General features: G+C 40.9%; 1 protein-coding gene across 1 annotated transcript in view; it reads left to right on the plus strand.

Moving 5' to 3' along the window:
* The window catches only part of cadm2a (cell adhesion molecule 2a), a 962,407-nt gene that overhangs the window by 816,783 nt on the left and 122,699 nt on the right, over positions 1–22,925 (plus strand). Inside the window, 2 exon segments of the mRNA XM_034178357.1 lie at positions 14,434–14,462; positions 14,464–14,572. Of these exon segments, the coding sequence (XP_034034248.1) occupies positions 14,434–14,462; positions 14,464–14,572 (138 nt within the window).

Below are 22,925 nucleotides of genomic sequence, written 5' to 3' on the forward strand. Positions count from 1 at the left end.
ACAGACATTGTGCAATACCAAACAGCACAAATAATGTTCAAAGCAACAAATAATTTATTACTAAGGAATATTCAACAACTGTTCAAAAATCATGAAGAACCAAGAACATAAAGAATCAAGATTTCATACAACCAGAAAACATTTTTTGTCTATCAGTCTGTGGGGTGAGAATTCTGAAGGGATTTAGTGTGGAATTGAAGCAATGTTGAAATATGACACAGTTAAAAATGTTGTATAAAAATACGATTTTCAAAAGATATGAGGATGAAGGAGGTGTGGCCAATCACCAGGTGTTTTAGGTGCAAATGTCGAGTTATTATTATTATTATTGTTGTTGTTGTTGTTCTTTGGTTATTTCTACTCAATTTTTCTTTCATTGCTTTGGCTAGCCTTGCTAGTCTTTTTTGTGGTGTTTCTTTGTGTTATGTTTATATGGTACATGAGGATTTATATGTGGGACTATACATGTGCTGATGGATGAATGCATTCGATTATGTGTGTATGTTTATATGTATTAATGCATATATCATGTGTATAAGTTAATTACGTTATTTACTTAAGGACAAGGGGTGGGAGTAAATAAGTTTTACTTCTTCTCACTCCTTTTCGAATATCCATTGATTATGGTTTTATTTATATTTATATTATTATTGTTGTTATTTATTTTGTGCCTTCATATTCGAAATAAACATTTCAATCAATCAATTTCAATCACATACACACTCGCGGACACACAGGACTGAAAATGCTACCTCCACATTAGGTGGAATAGTTATTTCCGACAGTGGTTTCTTTTGTTATTGAGAATGGCGCTTCACTTCCAGCATATTGTGAGGCCCCTCCCTCTCCTTATTGATGTTTGTGTTGTGATCACAAACGTTGTCTCATTTCCTGCCTCTGGGCTGATTATCATTTATTACCAATTAGTTTTTGCTAATGTTAATAGATGTGCAAGTACTCTCTAGGACCATTAGCTGGTTCTCTGCGTTAACAACCATTCCGAGAATAAGGAACATTAATGACTACTGCTCAGTAAGGATATGAAGAAAATTGTTTAGCAACACTAAACAATAGTTAATGGTGCGTGCCAGGAAAAAGAGAGGGAGATGAAATGAACTCATAGAATGTCTGAGAATAGCCTGGATTGTCTGTTACAATTTTAAGATAGAAGGAGGACAGCAATAAGAAATCACTATTGCAAAATGACCTGAGGAAAAAAGCTGAAAAACTGAAGCAAACATAAAATGAAATGTCCTTTAGCGAAAGGCTTCATGATGTATTTTGTTGGATTAAACAATGCCAACTTGTTTGTTTGCGTTGGATTTTTGATAATTGATACAACACACACTCTTCCATTTTCAGTTATTCATAATGCTTAAAGTAATAAATTCTTCATGGCTCTGCATCAGCACCATCCAGCTCTGATCACAACCCAACCACAACAGCTTCTTGCTCCAATAACAATTTATATTTCCCTAAGGTTTCATAAAAACTATGTAATTAGTTCTCGTGAAATCGTGCTAATCATCATACATACAAACAAATAAAGTTGAAAACAGAACATTTGTAATTTCTATACAGGCGCTGAGGCCCCTCGTATTCCTCAGAGACTTGGAAATATTTGTTATGTAGATTAAAACACTGTTCTACGGAAATGATTATTACAATAAACATTTCCTGACATAGTGGATTTCAGCATCACTTATGTATTTTAAGTCATAAGGGAAATTAAACACATTTATATGCACATTCATATAGAAATACACAATTTCTTGTGCACATGATAATAAACAGATTTATCAGGCGTTCATTAAATTTGAACTGGACATCTCAAATGGGTGTATCTTTGACAAATTTGAATTTGAGCATGATCAGGTTCCACCAAGATCTGTAAGGATTCCCTATATTACGCAAGTGAGTATTGATACTTTTAATTTATTATCCTCTGGAACTGTAGTTTTTCTTTGTTTGCTTGTTAGTTACATCCACCAAGGACATAATAAAATCATCAGCGTTTAATTTGTCTGTCTGCCTGTTTTTTTAGCAGACAGACAGACAAGCTACTGCACGGATTTTGATGAAATTTGCACCACAAACAGATATTAGGGCATGGAAGAGGGCACTACCGCCTGTCACCTGGCAACCTTGACAGCTGCAACCATCAAGCTAGTGTAGTTTGCATGATCTGTAGTTTAGTAATAATTTTTTTCAGTACTTATTTATACTTATAAATATTAGTTATTTACAATTGTACGAGTGCTGCCTTAAAGTGTTTTGCTGTTTGATTTCTTTTTAATTAACCAAAATTGTGAAGCAGCCAGCATGAGTAGCCTGAATCACAAGAAGCCTTTGAAATTAAACACCCTATTTCCATCATGATTGCAACCTTAGAAGCGTGCAGCCACCAAATTTGGACAATCAATATTATGTACTTGACTTTTTACACTTCACACTGCAGCTTTTGATTTTGAAACTAGTAATGCCAATATTCTTATTTACCCTATTCCAAATGTGGTAGCACAGTTAAGTCAGCAAAACAACTAGTTGTTTCTGTGGCTGCACACTGTATGAGAACACAAAAGACATGCTTCACACTCTTCAATTCCCAATCACTCACAAATAAAACCAGCCTAATATTTGAACATATTCTCGACAAACAAATACATATGATGTGCCTTACAGAAACCTGGCACAAATCAGACTCATATCTGGCACTAAATGAAGCATGTCCCCCATGATACACATACCTGGAAAGGGCCAGGTCCACAGGCCGGGGTGGGGGTCTTGCTGTCATTTACCATAAAGATCTTATTATAACACCTCTCCCACTGCCAGAGCTCATCACATTTGAGTGCTTGTTATTCAAATGTAGATCACAAAAAGAAACAACAAAAATTCTCCTCATCTACCGCCCCCCAAAACCACACCCTGGATTCACTGCTGAACTTCAAGACCTACTAACATCACTCTGTGCATCCTCCAATAGTACACTTATACTGGGAGATTTCAACGTTCACGTCGACTCCCCCACAAACTGCCCAGCTGCAGAGCTCCTAGATCTCCTGGACTGCCTTCACCTCACTCAACATATAACAGTTCCCACACACACAAAAGGCCACACTCTTGATTTGGTCATAACAGACAATGCTCCCATTAAAAACATAAAGCTGTATGACCTGGGCATGTCTGACCATAAGGCCGTCTCCCTGGAACTGCCATTAGCAGAAACATACCTCCAAACAAAACGTCAAATCCGGTTCAGAAACTTAAAAGCAATTGACACCATTCTCTTCAACCAGGACATACAGAAAATTTCACAAGTCACACAGTTCACATCAGTAAATGAATCCGTTCAGCACTACAACTCTAGTCTTCACAACATCCTCGAGTTACATGCACCAATCAAAACAAGAACAGTAACTTTTTTCAGGTCTGAAAAATGAAAACTGCTGGTCGCGCCCTGGAGCGCAGATATGTCTCCAGTGGCCTACACGTACACAAACAGGCTTACCGTGAACACCAGAAACAATACTCTAGAGCCACTCGCCACAGCCAGGGTCCCAATACTTCTCTCATAAATTCAAACTGTACGGGTACAAAACAGTTATTTTTCATCAATCAACTCTCTCCCCAAACCTCCCACACACTCCGACACCGATACCAGCACAGATCAGTGTAACAGGTTTTGGACTTTTTCACAACAAAGCCACAATTCGGTCTCATCTCCCTGCTACAACAACCATCTCACTTCAAACTCAGTATCTCCACCCACTCCACATTTTTCAGATTTCATGGACACCAATCTGACAGAGGTAGAGAGGATCATAAAATGCATGAAACACATCTGATTGTTCATTGGATCCTCTCCCTACACCACTACTAAAATCAAACATTACAGCTATTAGTCCTCTAATCAAAGGAAATTATTAACCCAGTCACTCAAATCCGGTCAGGTTCCTCCAGCTCTCAAATCAGCCTTATTCGCCCTCATCTCAAAAACCCTCACTCGACCCGAAAATCCTGGCTCATTACCGCCCTGTCTCAAACCTGCCTTTCCTTTCCAAAGTCCAGGAAAAAGTCGTATCAGTCCAACTCCATGATCACCTCCCACACCCATAACCCTATATGAAATATTCAGTCTGGTTTCCGCTCAGCACATAGTACAGAAACAGCCCTGTCCGCATCATGAACGACCTTCTCATGACTGCGGACCAGGGCTCACCATCTCTCTCCTCCTACTGGATCTATCAGCCGCTTTGACACCATGACCACACCATCCTGCTCCACCGCCTCAACACTGAAATAGGACTCACTGGCACAACTCTTAACTGGTTTCGCTCATATCTCACGAACAGGACAGAATGTGTTACACTCGGACAATCCAAATCCAAAACCCATACTGTCAGCTGTGGAGTGCCACAGGGGTCCATCCTTAGTCCAACCCTTTTTACCATCTACATGCTCCCCCTTGGTCAAATCATCCATAAACACAAGATTTCATTTCATTGCTACGCAGACGACACACAGTTATACATCAAAATGGACTCCACACTCCCCTCAGCTCTGCCGTCTGCCTTTCAGGCTTTCCTGGAGGAGATGGAAGCATGGTAACATGGAAGCAAGTACTGATAACTTTCTTAAACTAAACACTGACAAAACTCAAGCCATCCTCATCGGTACCCCACATCAAACCCAGTCCTCCTCCCTCACCAGTATTCCCATTCCCCTGTCCACCTCCGTCACCAACCTTGGAGTCAGATTTGACCCACATCTCACCTTTGACACCCACATCCGCCACCTATGCAAAGTCTCCTTCCATTACCTCAAAAACATAGCCAAGCTTCGCCCCTCCCTTTCCCAACCAGATGCTGAGAGGTTGGTCCATGCTTTTGTCTCCTCCAGGTTGGACTATTGCAATGCCCTCCCTCGTCGGGACCCCCTGGTAAAACCTGCAAAAGCTGCAGCACATCCAGAACTGTGCTGCCCGGGTCCTGACGAGGAGGCGCAAGTTTGACCACATCACCCCTGTCCTCAGATCCCTCCACTGGCTGCCCATCAAATACAGAATAAAGTACAAACTCTGCCTCCTGACTTATCAGTGCATGCACGGAACCACCCCTGTCTACCTCAGTGAACTCCTCACCCCACACACCACCTCAAGATCTCTCCGCTCCACCACCTCCTCACACTGCCTTCACCAACCCAGGACCAGACTCTCCACCATGGGAGACAGGGCCTTCCAGGCAGTGGCCCCTCGGCTCTGGAACTCCCTCCCAGAGACCCTGAGGGCCCCACAAAGTGTGGAGGCCTTTAAAAAAGGCCTAAAGACATTGTTATTTCAAAAGGCCTTTTAGATATCTTATCGTTTGAAATGATTTTTGAAATCTGTTTTAATTCTGTTTTTAAATCCTTGCTGTAGCACTTTGAGATTTCTTTGAAAATAAAATGTATTACAATACAAATAAATGTATTATTATTAAAATGTATTATTATGCTTCAATGAATATCTTATAATTTATCTACTAAAGTGATCAAGCCAACATGAAGCCAATTGAATGCTGCTGTACAAATTACCGGCGGGGCATTCTCAGTGCATGAGTGTGTCTTCATGTTCATATAGCACAGTAGTGGAATCCTATTGTTCCAGTTTTTGATTAAACTTGTAGATATCGCTGATGTAAGAATCTTAGTTGACAGTGGAGCCTTAGTTACAATTAAATTCAAACATAAATTGTACAAGATGCAGTCATACATAGTTAATGATTATAATACAGCACAAAAAATACTGTTTTAATTGTTGGGGATTAAAACTACCGACTACTTGGACATTTTGAGAATCATAACTCCACCAATCAACTGCAGGGCATGTACCTGTTCATGGTTTTAAAGTATCCCAGAATCCTTTGCGCGCTGGGGAGGGAGGCTTGATAATGGCTCAGCTTAATGCTAACTTTAACATTGAAAATTCCATAGACATGCTAACGCTTTAGCATCAGTCCCATTTATAAGTTATAAAATACATCTATCAACTGTTTCAGTAGACCATAACAGGTCGGTTTAACATAAAAAAGGTAAATATACTCACACATATGCTTTTTAGGGTTTTAGCGGGGAAAAATGAAGGTAAAGCTAAATAAAATAAAGAGCCAATGAAGCAGCAGATCGAAGCACTGCTTCATTGGTTCAAGGTTCAAAGCAAAGCCGCGCTGCAGAAATGGTTGATTATACAGACCCACTGCAGGGTCTGTAATCAATGTAGAGAAATTATCATTTTCCTGACAAACACCCCAAAAAATAGCGGCCACTCTGAAGGACCGATAAGGGAATCGTTAAGCAAAAAGGCTATTGATGTCGATGGATCGAATCATTTCTTAAAGATACCCGAAAAGAACCAGTTCCCAACACACAACCCTAACAGCAACACACTTTATATATATATATATATACGAGGTCTGTTAGAAAAGTATCCGACCTTTTTAAAGAAAGAGGAGCGGAGGGATGCGCCATCATGCCGCTCATGGCGCGGCACAAACCACCTCCGTGTTGGTCTCACAGGACAGCTTTCAGATGGCTCAGACGGTTTTCGGTGGCTTTTCAGTCGTGTGACTATCCGAGAAATTGTGCATGAGCTGGACATGCCCCAACATGTCCTGTGAGGCTTCATCATGGTGTTGCTTTGCGCCATGCGGCTCCGCCACGATGCACGGAATTCCTCCGCTCCTCTTTCCATGACAAAAACTCCTGTAACAGTGGAATGTGCCGTTCATTTCTAAACTGGACGCTGTGTTGATCTGGAACGTTGTCTGACTAGCACAGAAATTGCGGAAGATGTGGACATCAGCACTTTTCGGCACATTGAGACAGATGTGTGGAGGAATTCCGCGTGTCGGGACGTTTCCGCATGGCGCAAAGCAACGCCGTGATGAAGCCTCACAGGACATGTTGGGGCATGTCCAGCTCATGCACAATTTCTCAGCTATTCATATGACTGAAAAGCAACCGAAAGCCGTCTGAGCCATCTGAAAGCCGTCCTGTGAGACCAACACGGAGGTAGTTTTGTGCCGCGCCATGAGCGGCACGGTGGCGCATCCCTCCGCTTCTCTTTCCATGAAAAAAAACTCCTGTAACAGTGGAATGTGCTGAAAAAAGTGCTGATGTCCACGCCTTCTGCCTTTTTTTGTGGAAGTCAGACGACGTCCCGGATCAACAAGCCTTCACGTTGGAAATGATCTGGTTGTTTCAGCAGGGTGTCAGCCTGTCGATCGGCGCTCGGAGTGCACCGCACTGTCAGACGCTGTGGGCGGTCTTTAAACCGGCTGGAGCACTCCTTAATCTGTGAAATCCCCATAAAATCGTCCCTGAAAGCCATCTGAATTTTCCGAATGGTGTCCACCTGGAGGTCTCTCACAGTTTCTGGAAAAATTTGATGCAGCAAAGCTCCAAATCATTCAGACATTTATTCGCAATAAAAATCTGATGAGAGGGGTGGACCAGTGCTCACACAAAGCCTGCTCACAGGCGAATGACGCAACCGACAGGCGTGAAAAAACTCATGCAGGCGCACGAAGGTTCAAGCTTGGCTGATGCAATCACACGTGATTCAAATCCATATGGTTTTTGAAAAAAATAAAAGGTCGGATACTTTTCTAACAGACCTCGTATATATATATATATATATATATATATATATATATGTGATATATATCACATTAAAGACTCACAATTATCTTAGTTAAACACCTAAATACATATTTTGGTTAAAATCACCTCCATAACGACGCAATGTTGCAAATAAGTTGCTTGTTGCTTGTCCACTCCACCACCCGCAAACGCTTGTTTACACTGTCAACGAAATCTCGGCCTCCCCAGGGAGAACATGATTACGTGTGAGATTTGACACCGTAAAGGCATCAATAGATCTCTGTGATGTCATAAAGTGGGTTATTGGAAAAACAATGTTAAAGAAATATTTGGTGACTCTAGTTGTAATAACCCGATAGAGGTCAATCAAAACATAAAGGAGGTTTGACTTTTGACAAATTTGACACAAATTTGACACTTTTTCAATTGGGCAATTCCACAAGCCACCTCTCTATGTGTGTGCCACATTTGGTGGACATTAGAGAGAGGGAATAAAAAATAAATTAATTAAAAAAAAACATATTTTTGACCTTTTACCCCAATGACCTTCACCTTTGCCTAAATAAACCCTCGAAGTGCAATTCTGGAGTTGGCTGTCCTACATATATCAAGTGTGATGGAAATCAGCCAAAGGACCTGGGAGGAGTAGGGGAGCAAACATTATCCAAAGTTTTGCCCTTTGATATAAATGACCAAACCCCTTTAGGGCAGTTCTGGGGTCAGTCAGCAAGCACATAGCAACTGCAGAAATTAGACAAACACCTTTAAGGAATGGTGAAATGCAGAAATATATAAACACCAAATTATAGGTAGAATAAAATGATTTAATCACAATCATAATCTGTGAATTTCCTTTATTATCCGAAGCCATCAAATATTGCCATCGGGAATTGCAAAGGCTTTTCGTCTGTCCGTCCATCTGTCCGGAGCGCCCCCCCCAGAAGCTGAAAGGCCATGCTCATGCTCCAAAGAACCATTTTACTGAAAAAAAAGTCTGAAGGACCTAAATGACATGGTTAGATGGTGAGGAGCTTTTCCAAGCATGTGAGAGGCAAATAAACAAAAATGCTTAAAAAGGTGGGGGTCTGGGCTGGCAGAGCTCCCCCAGAAGCTGAAAGGTTTTAGCCATGCTAATGCTCCCCTGAAGCATTTGCTCAATTAAAAAATTCTGAAGGACCTAAATGACATGGTGAGATGCTGAAGTTCTGTGAGTGAGTTCTGTCAAATGTACACAAACACAGTTAGTGCAGCAGATAACTGAAACAATTGTGCAAATGGTGATACAAGCACTAACGTTGGTACAAATACTCTTTTGAACAAACCGACTGGCCACTTGAATTTTCAATAAGCGGCCTGGTAGGGGTCAATTGAAGAATTACACAGGGGTCAAAATTAAAAATGTTCAAATCATTTTGAAAGCTACACCACATTATTTGTCTGATCGTAAAGATTCCAGAAAGGTATAGTTTGGACTATCTATGACTGAATGATCAGGAGTTATGGCGTAAAAACAGCAAAAATGGTGACAAACGTCAGTTTCAGTTTGTACAGGGGTCAAAAGTTAAAGTTCCTTCAATTTTGGTAAAAAGTGATGCAAATTATTGGTTGAGCTAATAGGATTAATAAATGGAATAGTTTTGATTGTGTTGAATGTTTGGTCTCCAAAGTAAAAGTCAAACAAGGTCAGTGTCCATTGGATTCTTTGACATGTGACATATGTTACCTCATAACATGATAACTAAGCATGATACATGGTCCAAACTATTCCTTTTTAAAACCCTCTTAACTCAACTAATAATTTGCATCATGTTTTACCAAAATTGGAGCACCTTTAACTTTTGACCCCTGTACAAACTGAAAGTGACCTTTGTCACCATTTTTGCTGTTTTTACTCCATAACTCCAGAACATTCAGTCATAGATAGTCCAAACTATACCTTTTTGGAATCTTTACGATCAGACAAATAATGTGGTGTAGTTTTCAAAATGATTTGAGCATTTATAATTTTGACCCCTGTGTAATTCTTCAATTAACCCCTACCTGGCTGCCTATTGAAAATTCAAGTGGCCAGTCGGTTTGTTCAAAAGAGTAATATCTAAGGAGTATTTGTGCCAATTTTGGTGCTTGTATCACCATTTGCATGATTTTGCTCTAAATATTCTCTTAGCTGTTGCACTAAGTTCCGACAAATACCCGATGCAGGCATGAGCACAGGAATATGTGCATCTACCACGCCCTGTAAAACACACACAGCCACAGACACACAGAGACACAAAAGGATTAATGCTTCACAGACTCTGGCCACCCAAGAGGAAAATGACTGTATTAGATGAATATTGTATTTGATCTGCTCTCATTCAATCTGGGAGAAAATCCATTAGACACTTTTCTAAGTCCAGCCAGATTTATTTTTATTTCAGTCACTTATGCACACACCACTGTGCTTACATTCAGTTAGATATAACGATACTTCACCCACGTATGAAAGCAGGCATTAAGACAGTTTGCATGCACACGCTCAAGATTACATACTTTGTTGGAAGAACACAGTCATTTGGTGTTTATCATTGTTTGTTGAGTCAACAATATAAACTGAGCGCACACCATCCACTGGTGGATGAGACTCACTTTGTTTGATCCTCCTGTGGGATGGTAATAAGAAAACAAGTGGACCTTTCAGGCAGGTGATAAACCGTGCAGGTGGTGGTGAGACAGACAAGGCTGGAGTCCATCAATGTCATTGACAGATAAACCTTTCGTCACTCAGTCTGAAGCAGACTTATTGCTGATTGACATCAGACCAGCAGGCATTCACACTTAAAGTACTCATTATTGGAAAGGCCAGTAATGAACATTTTCTGTGTAAACCCATGGCCTTCTCTTTGATAAATCTTTACATGCACATGTGTAAGTACACAAATTTGTTTGGCTCAAGATAGGTAAGCATAATTAAGTAAAACAGCACTCATTAGAGTGAATAAATCTGCCAAGATACCAAAGTCTAAAATTGAGACCCCAATCCAGATTCTATTTCTTGGTCCACTATGTCACGTTATCCTGGCGGTACCTATCTGTTCAAAACCACTACACGCTGGAGCTGTCAATGGCATAGCCAAACAACTGATCTTTGATCCTGATGACTTAACTTTGTTGACGACTTCTGATTTTGCTTTTGAGCTGCTGCTTATTTTGAGCATTGACCTTTAATCCTGATGACTGATCTTTGGTCTTGAACCTGATTGTTGATCGTGATTTCTGAACTAATCTGGAATACTGATAGGTGACCCTTGATGTTGATCTTTTCTCTAATTGCTGCACATTTATCCTGATCTTTCTTTCTGATTGTTTAGCTCTGGTCCTAATTGCCACTTTGACAGTGAATGCTGGAATTGGATCACTGATTATGTATGTTTGATCCAAAATGTTGAACTTTGATCCTGATCATTGACTTTTGAACATGATGGCCATGCTACCGTAATCAGGATCAGAAGTCAGCGTCCATCGCTTGATCCAGATCCATGTCAGTGAATACAGGGACACTGATTTGCCCAAGTACAAATAACATTGTAGATGGTAGCTATCAAAATGATCCTGATTACCACCATGTTAGCACTAATTAGCAAGTTGTTTATGTAACATTAGATCCACTGATGGTGCAAGGTTTGCAAAAGCGGTATGTCAGTTAAAGATTTTACTACCCGCACTCAACCACCACCCAGTCCACAAAAATATGTTAATCAAATACACTCACTCATCTTCAACCGCTTAGTCCAATAAAGGGTCGCGGGGGGGCTGGAGCCTATCCCAGCAGCCATAGAGCGCAAGGCAGGGTACACCCTGGACAGGACGCCAGTCTACCATAGGGCCATATAGACAAATAAACACATTCACACCCGCACACACACCTACATGCAATTTAAAGTTTCCAATCCACCTAAGCTACATGTCTTTGGATGTGGGAGGAAGCCGGAGCACCCGGAGGAAACCCACACAAACATTACACAAACAGTATACTAACCACTAAGCCACTGTGTTGCCCGTGTTAATCAAACACTCAAACCAAAGTTAGCCTGTTAGCCTTATCTGTGCTTCTTTGTTTGGTAACTGTAAGATGAGAGTGTCTTCAGGCTTCATACAGCCTTCCCAGGTGATGCCACTGTTGACCATAGTCCTACTCTGAGCCCAGCACTCCTCAGAAAACCTATAGTTAACATCACAGAACTTATTCTACATTCTTAAACAAGAGCAATCAGAGATTTCTGTGGTGCAAATTTGGTAAGAATCCTTGAAGTAGTTTTGAAGTAATCCTTCAAAACCTATATAAAGGGAACTCCTGATCCAGAATCCACATCAGGATCACCTCCAAACTTCAGTGGAGTCTTCCATGCCCTAATATCTATCTGTGGTGCTACTTTGGTGAGAATCTCTGAAGTAGTTCTGACATAATCCTTCAAAGCCTATATAAAGTGAAATCTTGATCCCGAATCCAGATTTGGATCCAGATCACCACCAAAATTTAATGGAGTCTTCGATGCCCTAATATCTATCTGTGGTGCAAATTTGGTAAGAATCAACAGGCAGACAGACAGACAGACAAATAAATAAATAAACGCAAATGATTTTATTACATGCTTGGCGGACGTAAGAAACGCTGCACATCATAACAAGCAAAGAGCTCTGTGCTGATGGAAAATGAATGTATGTAGAGTTCAGTAGCCTTTTTAAACAGAGATCCCTCCATTCTGTCTTTAGTAAGACCTTTTATGATGCCCTTTGCTTGTTTACAATGAACCAAATATAGATGGCATAATACATCTTCAGTGTACAATTCACGTCATCTTTGAATCAGTGTGTCATCATCTAGTGTGACATAAAACAGAATTCTGATCATAAGGAAATACATATACGAGGTCTGTTAGAAAACTATCCGACCTTTTTATTTTTTTAAAAAACTATATGGATTTGAATAATGTGTGCTTGCATCAGCCAAGCTTGAACCTTCGTGTGCATGTGTTAGTTTTTTCATGCCTGTCGGTTGCGTCATTCACCTGTGGGCAGGCTTTGAGTGAGCACTGGTCCACCCTCCTCATCGGATTTTCATTGTCAGGGAAATGGCTGAGCAATTGGAGCAGCGCTGAATCAAATTTTTCCAGAAACTGAGAGAGACAGCCAGGTGGAAACCATTCGGAAGATTCAGATGGCTTTCGGTGAGGATTCTCTGGGCATCACACAGATTAAGGAGCATTACTGTTTGTTGTGATTTGGCGCTATATAAAAAAAAAATTGATTGATTGATTGATTGATTACAACCGGATTAAAAATGGCTCACAGCGGCGGAGGGCGTGCCGCGCTCCGTGCGGCCATCGACAGGCTGAAACGACCAGATCATTTCCAAAGTGAAGGCTGTGTTGATCCAGGACGTCGTCTGACTACCAGAGAAATTGTGGAAGAGGTGGACATCAGCACTTTTGCAGCACATTCCACTGTTACAGGAGATTTTGTAATGAAAGACGTGCGGAGGAATTCGCGCGTCAGGATGGAGCCGCAATGGCGCACAACAAAAAGCACGTCTGTGCTGGAAGTCTCACAGGACAAGTTGTGACATGCCCAGCTGTTACACAATTTCTTGGATACTCTCTCGACTGAAAAGCCACCGAAAGCCGTCTGAATCTTCCGAATGGTTTCCAACACGGACGTGCTTTTTGTTGTGCACCATTGCGGCTCCGTCCGACGCGCGGAATTCCTCCGCATGTCTTTCATTACAAAATCTCCTGTAACAGTGGAATGTGCCACAAAGGTGCTCATGTCCAACTCTTCTGCAATTTCTCTGGTAGTCAGACGACGTCCCGGATCAACACAGCCTTCACTTTGGAAATGATCTGGTCATTTCAGCCTGTCGATGGCCGCTCGGAGTGCAGTGCGCCCTCCGCCGCTGTGGGCCGTCTTTAATCCAGTTGTAACACTCCTTAATCTGTGTGACGCCGAGAGTATCCTCACCGAAAGCCATCTGAATCTTCCGAATGGTTTCCACCTGGCTGTCTCTCACAGTTTCTGGAAAAATTTGATTCAGTGCTGCTCCAATCGCTCAGCCATTTTCCTGACAATGAAAATCTGACGAGGGGGGTGGACCAGTGCTCACTCAAAGCCTGCCCACAGGTGAATGACGCAACCGACAGGCGTGAAAAAACTCACGCATGCGCACAAAGGTTCAAGCTTGGCTGATGCAAGCGCACATGATTCAAATCCATATAGTTTTTAAAAAATAAAAAGGGGATAGTTTTCTAACAGACCTCGTACATATACCTCCAGCAAGCTATAGATGGAAGCAATTGGTTCTTAATTTTCAGTTACCTTAGAATAAGGTAGGTTCGCATTTCACAAATATACAACACTAGCATCTTGGTTCTGACAGGTTGCCCCCCCCCACACACACACACAAACAAACACTGTTCACTCTCTTATTTGGCTCTGTGACTACCTCAAGAATAACAGAACATCAGTGCCCCCGCTCTACATTTGTACATTTTAGAACATCAAGGTGCAATAATGGTGAAACATTCTCGTCTGTGCAAAAGGTGCTAATGTGTGCCAGAATCCTCTTTGATGTGTTCTTGAGAGAATGCTGACATCCTCTCAGCTACAGGGATGCTGTGATCTATCTATAGTGGATCTCTGTTCAGATTTCCTCCAGGAGATGTTTAGATTTGTTTACAATATGCATAACCATGTTATTGTTTGTTGATAACATATGGCTGTGGGAATCAATCTTTGGGATTCATCTTCATCATTTAGGCATGCCAGAGAAGCCAGAGATTGATGGCCCTGACCAAGCCTGCCATGGAGGGAGACCACATCACTTTGACTTGCATCACCCAGGGCAGCAAGCCCGCTGCTGATTTGCGCTGGTTCAGGAATGAGAAGGAAGTCAAAGGTGCGTAACATCTGTATCTGCATTGCCAAGTATGAGACTAAGTCTAAGATTTGAAATTGAGTGTTCATGTGTTATCAATGCCTATCGATTAGGGGTGTGCATCTCTCACTTATAAGATATGATGCATATCAACATGCATGGGCTACCATACTATTCAAAAAGAATGCTTTTAATATTAAATGATTTGATTTGATGTGATTTGCTTCTGTACGATACAATGTAATGCAATAGAAATTTATTTTTCATAATAAATTAGAAAAAGACAAAAGTGGTATTGTTTATCTTTAATTACATATTTCATGAAATATCAGGGATTGTCTTTTAGATTTTTACTACTGTGCTGCAACATATTGGTGCTGCCTCTGCTCTCCTTTTGTTCACCACTGGGGGCAGCACCACATACACTAGCAGAAATAGAATAAGTCCAGAAGAATAGGCCAACTGTTGCTAGCAAAGCATAATGAGCATAGCAGACTTTCCTGGTCTGAACCAGTATGACAGCTTAACGTCTTGTTAACCGAACGGAAAGTTCAACTGGGTAGAATTATCCATTATACATTAATATAATTGTAACAGTCTCTCACATTTAAGCCTTATTTAAGTTATTTGTCCACATCTTTCACTCCTACGCCATCTAGTGGTAAAGTAGAGGGACCATTTATTTTAATATTAAGTTTCACCCGACCCCGAATTAAGTGCGCACTCAGCCACACCACGCTACAAGAGCCAACACATTTACTGCTCATTTCCACACATCAGACAGGAAAAATGTAATAGTAAAAGGAAAAATGGAATAGTTTGCACCATCTGTCATGCTTAGTTTATCATGTTATGGGGTAACGTGTCATGTGCCATAGAATCCAATGGACGTTGACCTGGTTTGACCTTTAATTGGACACCAAACATTCCAACACAGTCAAAACTATTCCATTTATTAATCCTATTGGCTCAACCAATAATTTGCATCACTTTTACCAAAATTGAAGGAACTTTAATTTTTGACCCCTGTACAAACTGAAACTGACCTTTGTCACCATTTTTGCTGTTTTTACCCCATAACTCCAGAACATTTAGTCATAGATAGTCCAAACTATACCTTTTGGAATCGTTATGATCAGAACAATAATATGGTATAGTTTTTCAACATGATTGGAGCTTTTTAAAATTTTGACCCTGTGTAATTCTTTATTGACCCCTGTAGCTCATTAGAGGTCAGCTCCAGGATGGAGTAGCACAGATCATTCTCCAGAGGACTCTTTAATTCACAGGTGTCACAGTGATTCCATAAAGGGCCAAGAGGGTGCAGGGTTTTTGTTTTTGTTTTGTTTGTTTGTTTGTTTTGCCGATTTAAATGATGAACTCATCCCACCTGCTCAAAATGATATCAGTGAAATCACCAGAGGGGTGGTTATACATTTTACTTGTACATATTTCATAAAAGGAACAATTATCACAGTATAAAGGTAATGTTAAAAATAGATACATTTGTATTGTATTGTATTATATATTGTAGTCATACTGCACAAAACATAACACAAAGGCAGCTGTACATTATAACTGTAACTAATTATTGTGAAAAGCTGTCAAATGTAATTTAGTTTGCCTATACACTGCAAGAGAGCAACAAAAATAAATATTCCTAAATATTACGTATTTGTCTGCTTTTTTTTTACACAGTACTGTTTCATTATGGACAACATGCCATATCATGTCATGTCAGCTCAACAGCATTGCTTGAGTTCTGTTTCCTTTTAAAACACAATATAACAATACTACCAAAAAAAAAAGTTTATTTATTTATTTATTTATTTATTGTCATCCACCTTAACACCACAAAAGTCTGTACCTTCACATGGTAATCCTGCTCCCAACCCCATCGGGAGATCAACCTACTTTACCTTCACTGGCATTAAAAATGTAATTGCAGATTTGTCTTCACTCTGTTTTTTGGCAGACAAAATACTCAGGCGGGTCTGAATAAACATACGGCACAGATTCATATCATCTCCACGCTACAGTTAGTTCAAGAGAAAAAAAAATCCTGATATCTGCTTGAAATAGTTGAAAGTGTGTGGAAAGCCAGCATTGATTTGGCTTATTTGCTTGCTTATCTGGACCCTGGGAAACTCTAATGCTAGATAGCAGGCTGAGCTGTGTGGGCTTAGAGCTGAAACGTTTGGGGAAAGACCGACACAGAGCACTTTTCAGCATATCCTGTGAGGGCCAAAATATCACCTCTTATCGAATTTCTTGACAAGTGCAATAGCAGATCTGGCAAGAATCTCCTAATCTGACATTTGTATAAAGCGTCAAGGTTCTGCTTTCATTTTAGAGAGAACGTTTGCAGGACGTCTTTTAGAAAGAAAAGGAGACGAAGATATAGATTGTGTTCCAGAAGACTTTTCATTTCACCCTTTATGACTTATTACTGCTTTAAATTAAATGTAACATCTTTTGTAATGGGTTAATTAACCTCTGCACACTAAATACCTTGATTTAATTTGCAAATGAACATTGGCACAGCGAATACCAACTAAAACATTCAAAATCCAAATTAACGCTAGTGTTGTGTAAAGATGAATATTGAATCATGGCATGTGACGTTGATAACAAACCACATCATCTGGAGACATCCGTCGCTTATAATTATCAAGGATACAGTATCTGTCACAAACCTTTCACTTCTCAGATATTTCAGAAGAATGCTTCAAGAGGTTTTTGTCTTACAAGCAGATTCTGAGGAGACAAAATAATCACTCAATAAACCAGAGTTGCAAATCATACCTTAATACAGTATATACAATAAAAATAAACTTTAAAAATATGCAGTAAATTTTGCAGTGCTAAGTTAAGATTGATTCATGTGCACATGCTGCATTTAAGGAGTGTTAAATCGACTGTATTAGAGTTATTCAGTTGATCAACACGAATACAGTTTGTTTAGACTACGATAAACTATCACCATAATAGAGTTGATTAACACTGTTTTGAGTGTGACCGTATGCACTCTCTTCATGGTGGAGTGATATAGATAAAAGAATTTTCTTAAAAGCTGGACTGAAATTTCAGCTACAGTTTCCAGAGGGCACATGGGATACTCAATCAAGAGTGTTTTGTGTTTTCTGGTCCACGAGGGTCATAAAACTGTCAATCATCCATCCATGCATCTACACTCAACAAAAATATAAACGCAACACTTTTGGTTTTGCTCCCATTTTGTATGAGATGAACTCAAAGATCTAAAACTTTTTCCACATACACAATATCACCATTTCCCCTCAAATATTGTTCACAAACCAGTCTAAATCTGTGATAGTGAGCACTTCTCCTTGCTGAGATAATCCATCCCACCTCACAGGTGTGCCATATCAAGATGCTGATTAGACACCATGATTAGTGCACAGGTGTGCCTTAGACTGTCCACAATAAAAGGCCACTCTGAAAGGTGCAGTTTTGTTTTATTGGGGGGGATACCAGTCAGTATCTGGTGTAACCACCATTTGCCTCATGCAGTGCAACACATCTCCTTCGCATAGAGTTGATCAGGTTGTCAATTGTGGCCTGTGGAATGTTGGTCCACTCCTCTTCAATGGCTGTGGGAAGTTGGTGGATATTGGCAGGAACTGGTACATGCTGTCGTATACGCCGGTCCAGAGCATCCCAAACATGCTCAATGGGTGACATGTCCGGTGAGTATGCCGGCCATGCAAGAACTGGGACATATTCAGCTTCCAAGAATTGTGTACAGATCCTTGCAACATGGGGCCGTGCATTATCCTGCTGCAACATGAGGTGATGTTCTTGGATGTATGGCACAACAATGGGCCTCAGGATCTCGTCACGGTATGCCTGTGCATTCAAAATGCCATCAATAAAATGCACCTGTGTTCTTCGTCCATAACAGACGCCTGCCCATACCATAACCCCCACCGCACCATGGGCCACTCGATCCACAACATTGACATCAGAAAACCGCTCACCCACACGACGCCACACACGCTGTCTGCCATCTGCCCTGAACAGTGTGACCGGGATTCATCCATGAAGAGAACACCTCTCCAACATGCCAAACGCCAGCGAATGTGAGCATTTGGCCCACTCAAGTCAGTTACGACAACGAACTGGAGTCAGGTCGAGACCACGATGAGGACGACGAGCATGCAGATGAGCTTCCCTGATACGTTTCTGACAGTTTGTGCAGAAATTCTTTGGTTATGCAAACCGATTGTTTCAGCAGCTGTCCGAGCGGCTGGTCTCAGACGATCTTGGAGGTGAACATGCTGGATGTGGAGGTCCTGGGCTGGTGTGGTTACACGTGGTCTGCGGTTGTGAGGCTGGTTGGATGTACTGCCAAATTCTCTGAAACGCCTTTGGAGACGGCTTATGGTAGAGAAATGAACATTGAATACACGAGCAACAGCTCTGATTGACATTCCTGCTGTCAGCATGCCAATTGCATGCTCCCTCAAATCTTGCAACATCTGTGGCATTGTGCTGTGTGATAAAACTGCACCTTTCAGAGTGGCCTTTTATTGTGGACAGTCTAAGGCACACCTGTGCACTAATCATGGTGTCTAATCAGCATCTTGATATGGCACACCTGTGAGGTGGGATGGATTATCTCAGCAAAAGAGAAGTGCTCACTATCACAGATTTAGACTGGTTTGTGAACAATATTTGAGGGAAATGGTGATATTGTGTATGTGGAAAAAGTTTTAGATCTTTGAGTTCATCTCATACAAAATGGGAGCAAAACCAAAAGTGTTGCGTTTATATTTTTGTTGAGTGTATTTATCCATCCATGTGTCCATCCACCCATCTAGGACCTGGACATGTGGGGATCAACGTATAAGCTGTTTGAGATTCCAGAGTGTGCCTATGGGTTAGAGGACCACCATGTGTTTTTGTTTTGTTTTTATTTTTGTTTTGTTTTTTTAAGAAGAAAACACTGGTGCACTTAGTGGGACTCTTGGTTGTCTTTTGATTCCTTGGTTGTTGTGAATACTGAACCTAGATATGTGTGTGTTTGCCTAGCTGCATGTTTGACAGTTCTTTGTTGCATTTTTTTTTCTTTATTTTATTTGTTTGTTTAGCATAGCCAACACAGATTGTTGCCCCAGTGAGCCTGCTGTGCTTGACCTTTTTACCTAAAGGCACCTTGATCCTTGCACAAATTTGATCCCCACAATGGCACGCAATCTCTTGCGCCAATGAGTAAACCCATCGTAAACTGTTGTAAACTGTGTGAGCCTGCATACCAGTGCGTAAAGAAAATTTTGAAATGTTCAAACTTTCTGGCACACATCAATTTTGTGCCACTTGTGTGAACTAGTCATGAACATTGAGGAAGCTATTTGAACACACTGCATGTCAATGTGTGTCATGGTTATGACGAGATGTTACATCTATAATAAACATAACTTTACAGATACATTATCTAACTTATAGGTGTCAAACTGATTCCAGAAAGGGCCAAGAGGGTGCAGGTTTTCTTTGTAACCACCCACTGCACCAGGTGATTTCAGTGATTAACATCACTTTGAGCAGATGGAATCAGTTAATCAGTGAAATCACCTGGTGCAGTGGGTGGTTACAAAGAAACCTGCACCCCTCTTGGCCCTTTCTGGAATCAGTTTGACACCTATGAATGATTCATAAGAAGGAATGAAAATGCAACTCTTTTACCAATCCATTACTATACGAGGTCTGTTAGAAAACTATCCGACCTTTTTATTTTTTTTAAAAACTATGTGGATTTGAATCATGTGCGCTTGCATCAGCCAAGCTTGAACCTTCGTGCGCATACGTGAGTTTTTTCACGGCTGTTGGTTGCGTCATTCGCCTGTGGGCAGGCTTTGAGTGAGCACTGGTCCACCCCCTCGTCAGATTTTCATTGTCAGGAAAATGGCTGAGCGATTGGAGCAGCGCTGAATCAAATTTTCCATAAACTGTGAGAGACAGCCAGGTGGAAACCATTCGGAAGATTCAGACGGCGTTCGGTGAAGATACTCTGGCATCACACAGATTAAGGATCATTACAACCGGATTAAGACGGCCCACAGCGGCGGAGGGCCGCGCCGCACTCCGAGCGGCCATCGACAGGCTGAAATGACCAGATCATTTCCAAAGTGAAGGCTGTGTGATCCGGGACGTCGTCTGACTACCAGAGAAATTGAAGAAGAGGTGTACATCAGCACTTTTGTGGCACATTTCACTGTACAGGAGATCTTGTAATGAAAGACGTGCGGAGGAATTCGCGTGTCGGGACCGAGCTGTGTAATGGCGCACAACAAAAAGCACGTCCGTGTTGGAAACCATTCGGAAGATTCAGACGGCTTTCGGTGGCTTTTCAGTCGAGTGAGTATCCGAGAAATTGTGTAACAGCTGGGCATGTCACAACTTGCCTGTAGACTTCCGCACGGAAGCAATCATGTGCAAGTGCACATGATTCAAATCCATTATAGTTTTTAAAAAAAATAAAAAGGTCGTATAGTTTTCTAACAGAACCTCGTATACAGTAGTGTTCAGAATAATAGTAGTGCTATGGCGTATATTTCTTATTGTTACATGGGAAACAACGGGTACCAGTAGATTCAGTAGCATCTCACAATCAACAAGACCAAGCATTCATGATATGCACACTCTTAAGGCTATGAAATTGGGCTATATTCTAAATAATTTACCTTTGGAGACAAGATTCAAAGGCGTTCTAATGAAAGAATTTTTTCATCAGCCAAGTTCTGAGAGCAAATGCACCATCAGCTATGAAATGATTATTGTATGTAGCGTGGCATCAAGCAGGACAAAGCGTGGCAAAGCGGGACGCATTGGCACAAGGAATTGCATGGCAGTGCGGGGATCAAATTCATGCAAGTGTCAGATGCCATATCATCAGAAAGCACCTGATGGGACTTAATGTGCTTGCTTGCACAAGGGATGGATAATGTTTAGGTGTTGGTGCTTCTTTTCATACTGTATGATTCTGAGACTTGGAATCAGGTGGCCTAAGGGATGAATGGGTGTCTTTGAACTGACTCTCTTCAGAGTATCCTTCGGTTCTGCTGGAATAACTTTCTGTCAAATGAATAATTAACTGCAGAGACTAAGGACTCACAATCGGCAATCCATCCCATGACCACTGACATTTGATCCCAAAGTCCACTTGTTTGACTATTGTGAGTGCTCTATGCTGTGCCCGGACACCGTGCTGAGTCAGGCATGGCTTAAGCCTATTCAAGCAAGGTATGCATCAGTGTGGTCAACAAGTAACTCACTTACAAATTCACTGGAGCACAGATCTTAGACATCATGACATTGATGTGACTGTTCCATTTAACAACTACTTCTAATGTTATTGTTTCTACTTGGATAGTTCAATCTTCAATTCGTTCAAGTGTAATTTCTTGCCTTATTAATGAACAGGAATCATTGTCAGTGAGCAAAGGGTGGAAAGTACTCATACATCATATTCATAACCTCATCTGCTGCCTCTATTACAAGAATCTTGTGGTGCAGCATAATTCATTGATAAATCCTTTATTACATAATTTATTCAGAAGGATCAGGTTTTATATGGGTAGGTGTGGTGAAGTAATTATTATTAGAGCTTTTCAGTGATTTTTGTCTTATATGAATGCACAAGTTCGGTCACTTTTATCAACCATATGCTCCCATGTCAGTAAAGATTCGGACACCTTTGAACCCGTGTGAACGTGTGTTGGTAAAATCCTATGGCAAAGGAGTTTTTGCCATCTATCTGAAGTATGCAGACATGATGCATTTGGAAGACACACTGTGCATCTTTGGATCTCTTGTTCTGTCCAAAAACCTCAGCTCTGTGTGCAGCTTGAAAGCAACTAAATGTGTGTGTGTGTGTGTGTGTGCGTGTGTGTGTGTGTGTGTGTGTGTGTATATATATATATATATATATATATATATATATTATATATATTATATATATATATATAGAACATGTTTTATTTTTTATTTTGTATCACACTAACATTGTTTTGAATAAAGTTCAATGGTCAAAAGCTTGTAAACCCTAAAATCATAAGTGTTGTTCCTGTTGGTGCTTACACACAAATCCATTAAGCAAAACAGAGGCAATGATCATCACCTCAATTTCAATTTCAATTTATTTTCATTTATATAGCACCAAATCAGAACAAAGTTGCCTCAAGGTACTTCACACAAGTAAGGTCTAATTTTACCAACCCCTAGAGCAAGCACAGAGGCAACAGTAAGGAAAAACTCCATATGATGATTTGAGGAAGAAACCTCAAGCAGACCAGTCTCAAAGGGGTGACCCTCTGCCTGGGCCATGCTACCGAAACAATTTACAAAACAATTC

Source organism: Thalassophryne amazonica, chromosome 9 (assembly GCF_902500255.1).
Source record: "Thalassophryne amazonica chromosome 9, fThaAma1.1, whole genome shotgun sequence".
Taxonomy (NCBI): Eukaryota; Metazoa; Chordata; class Actinopteri; order Batrachoidiformes; family Batrachoididae; genus Thalassophryne; species Thalassophryne amazonica.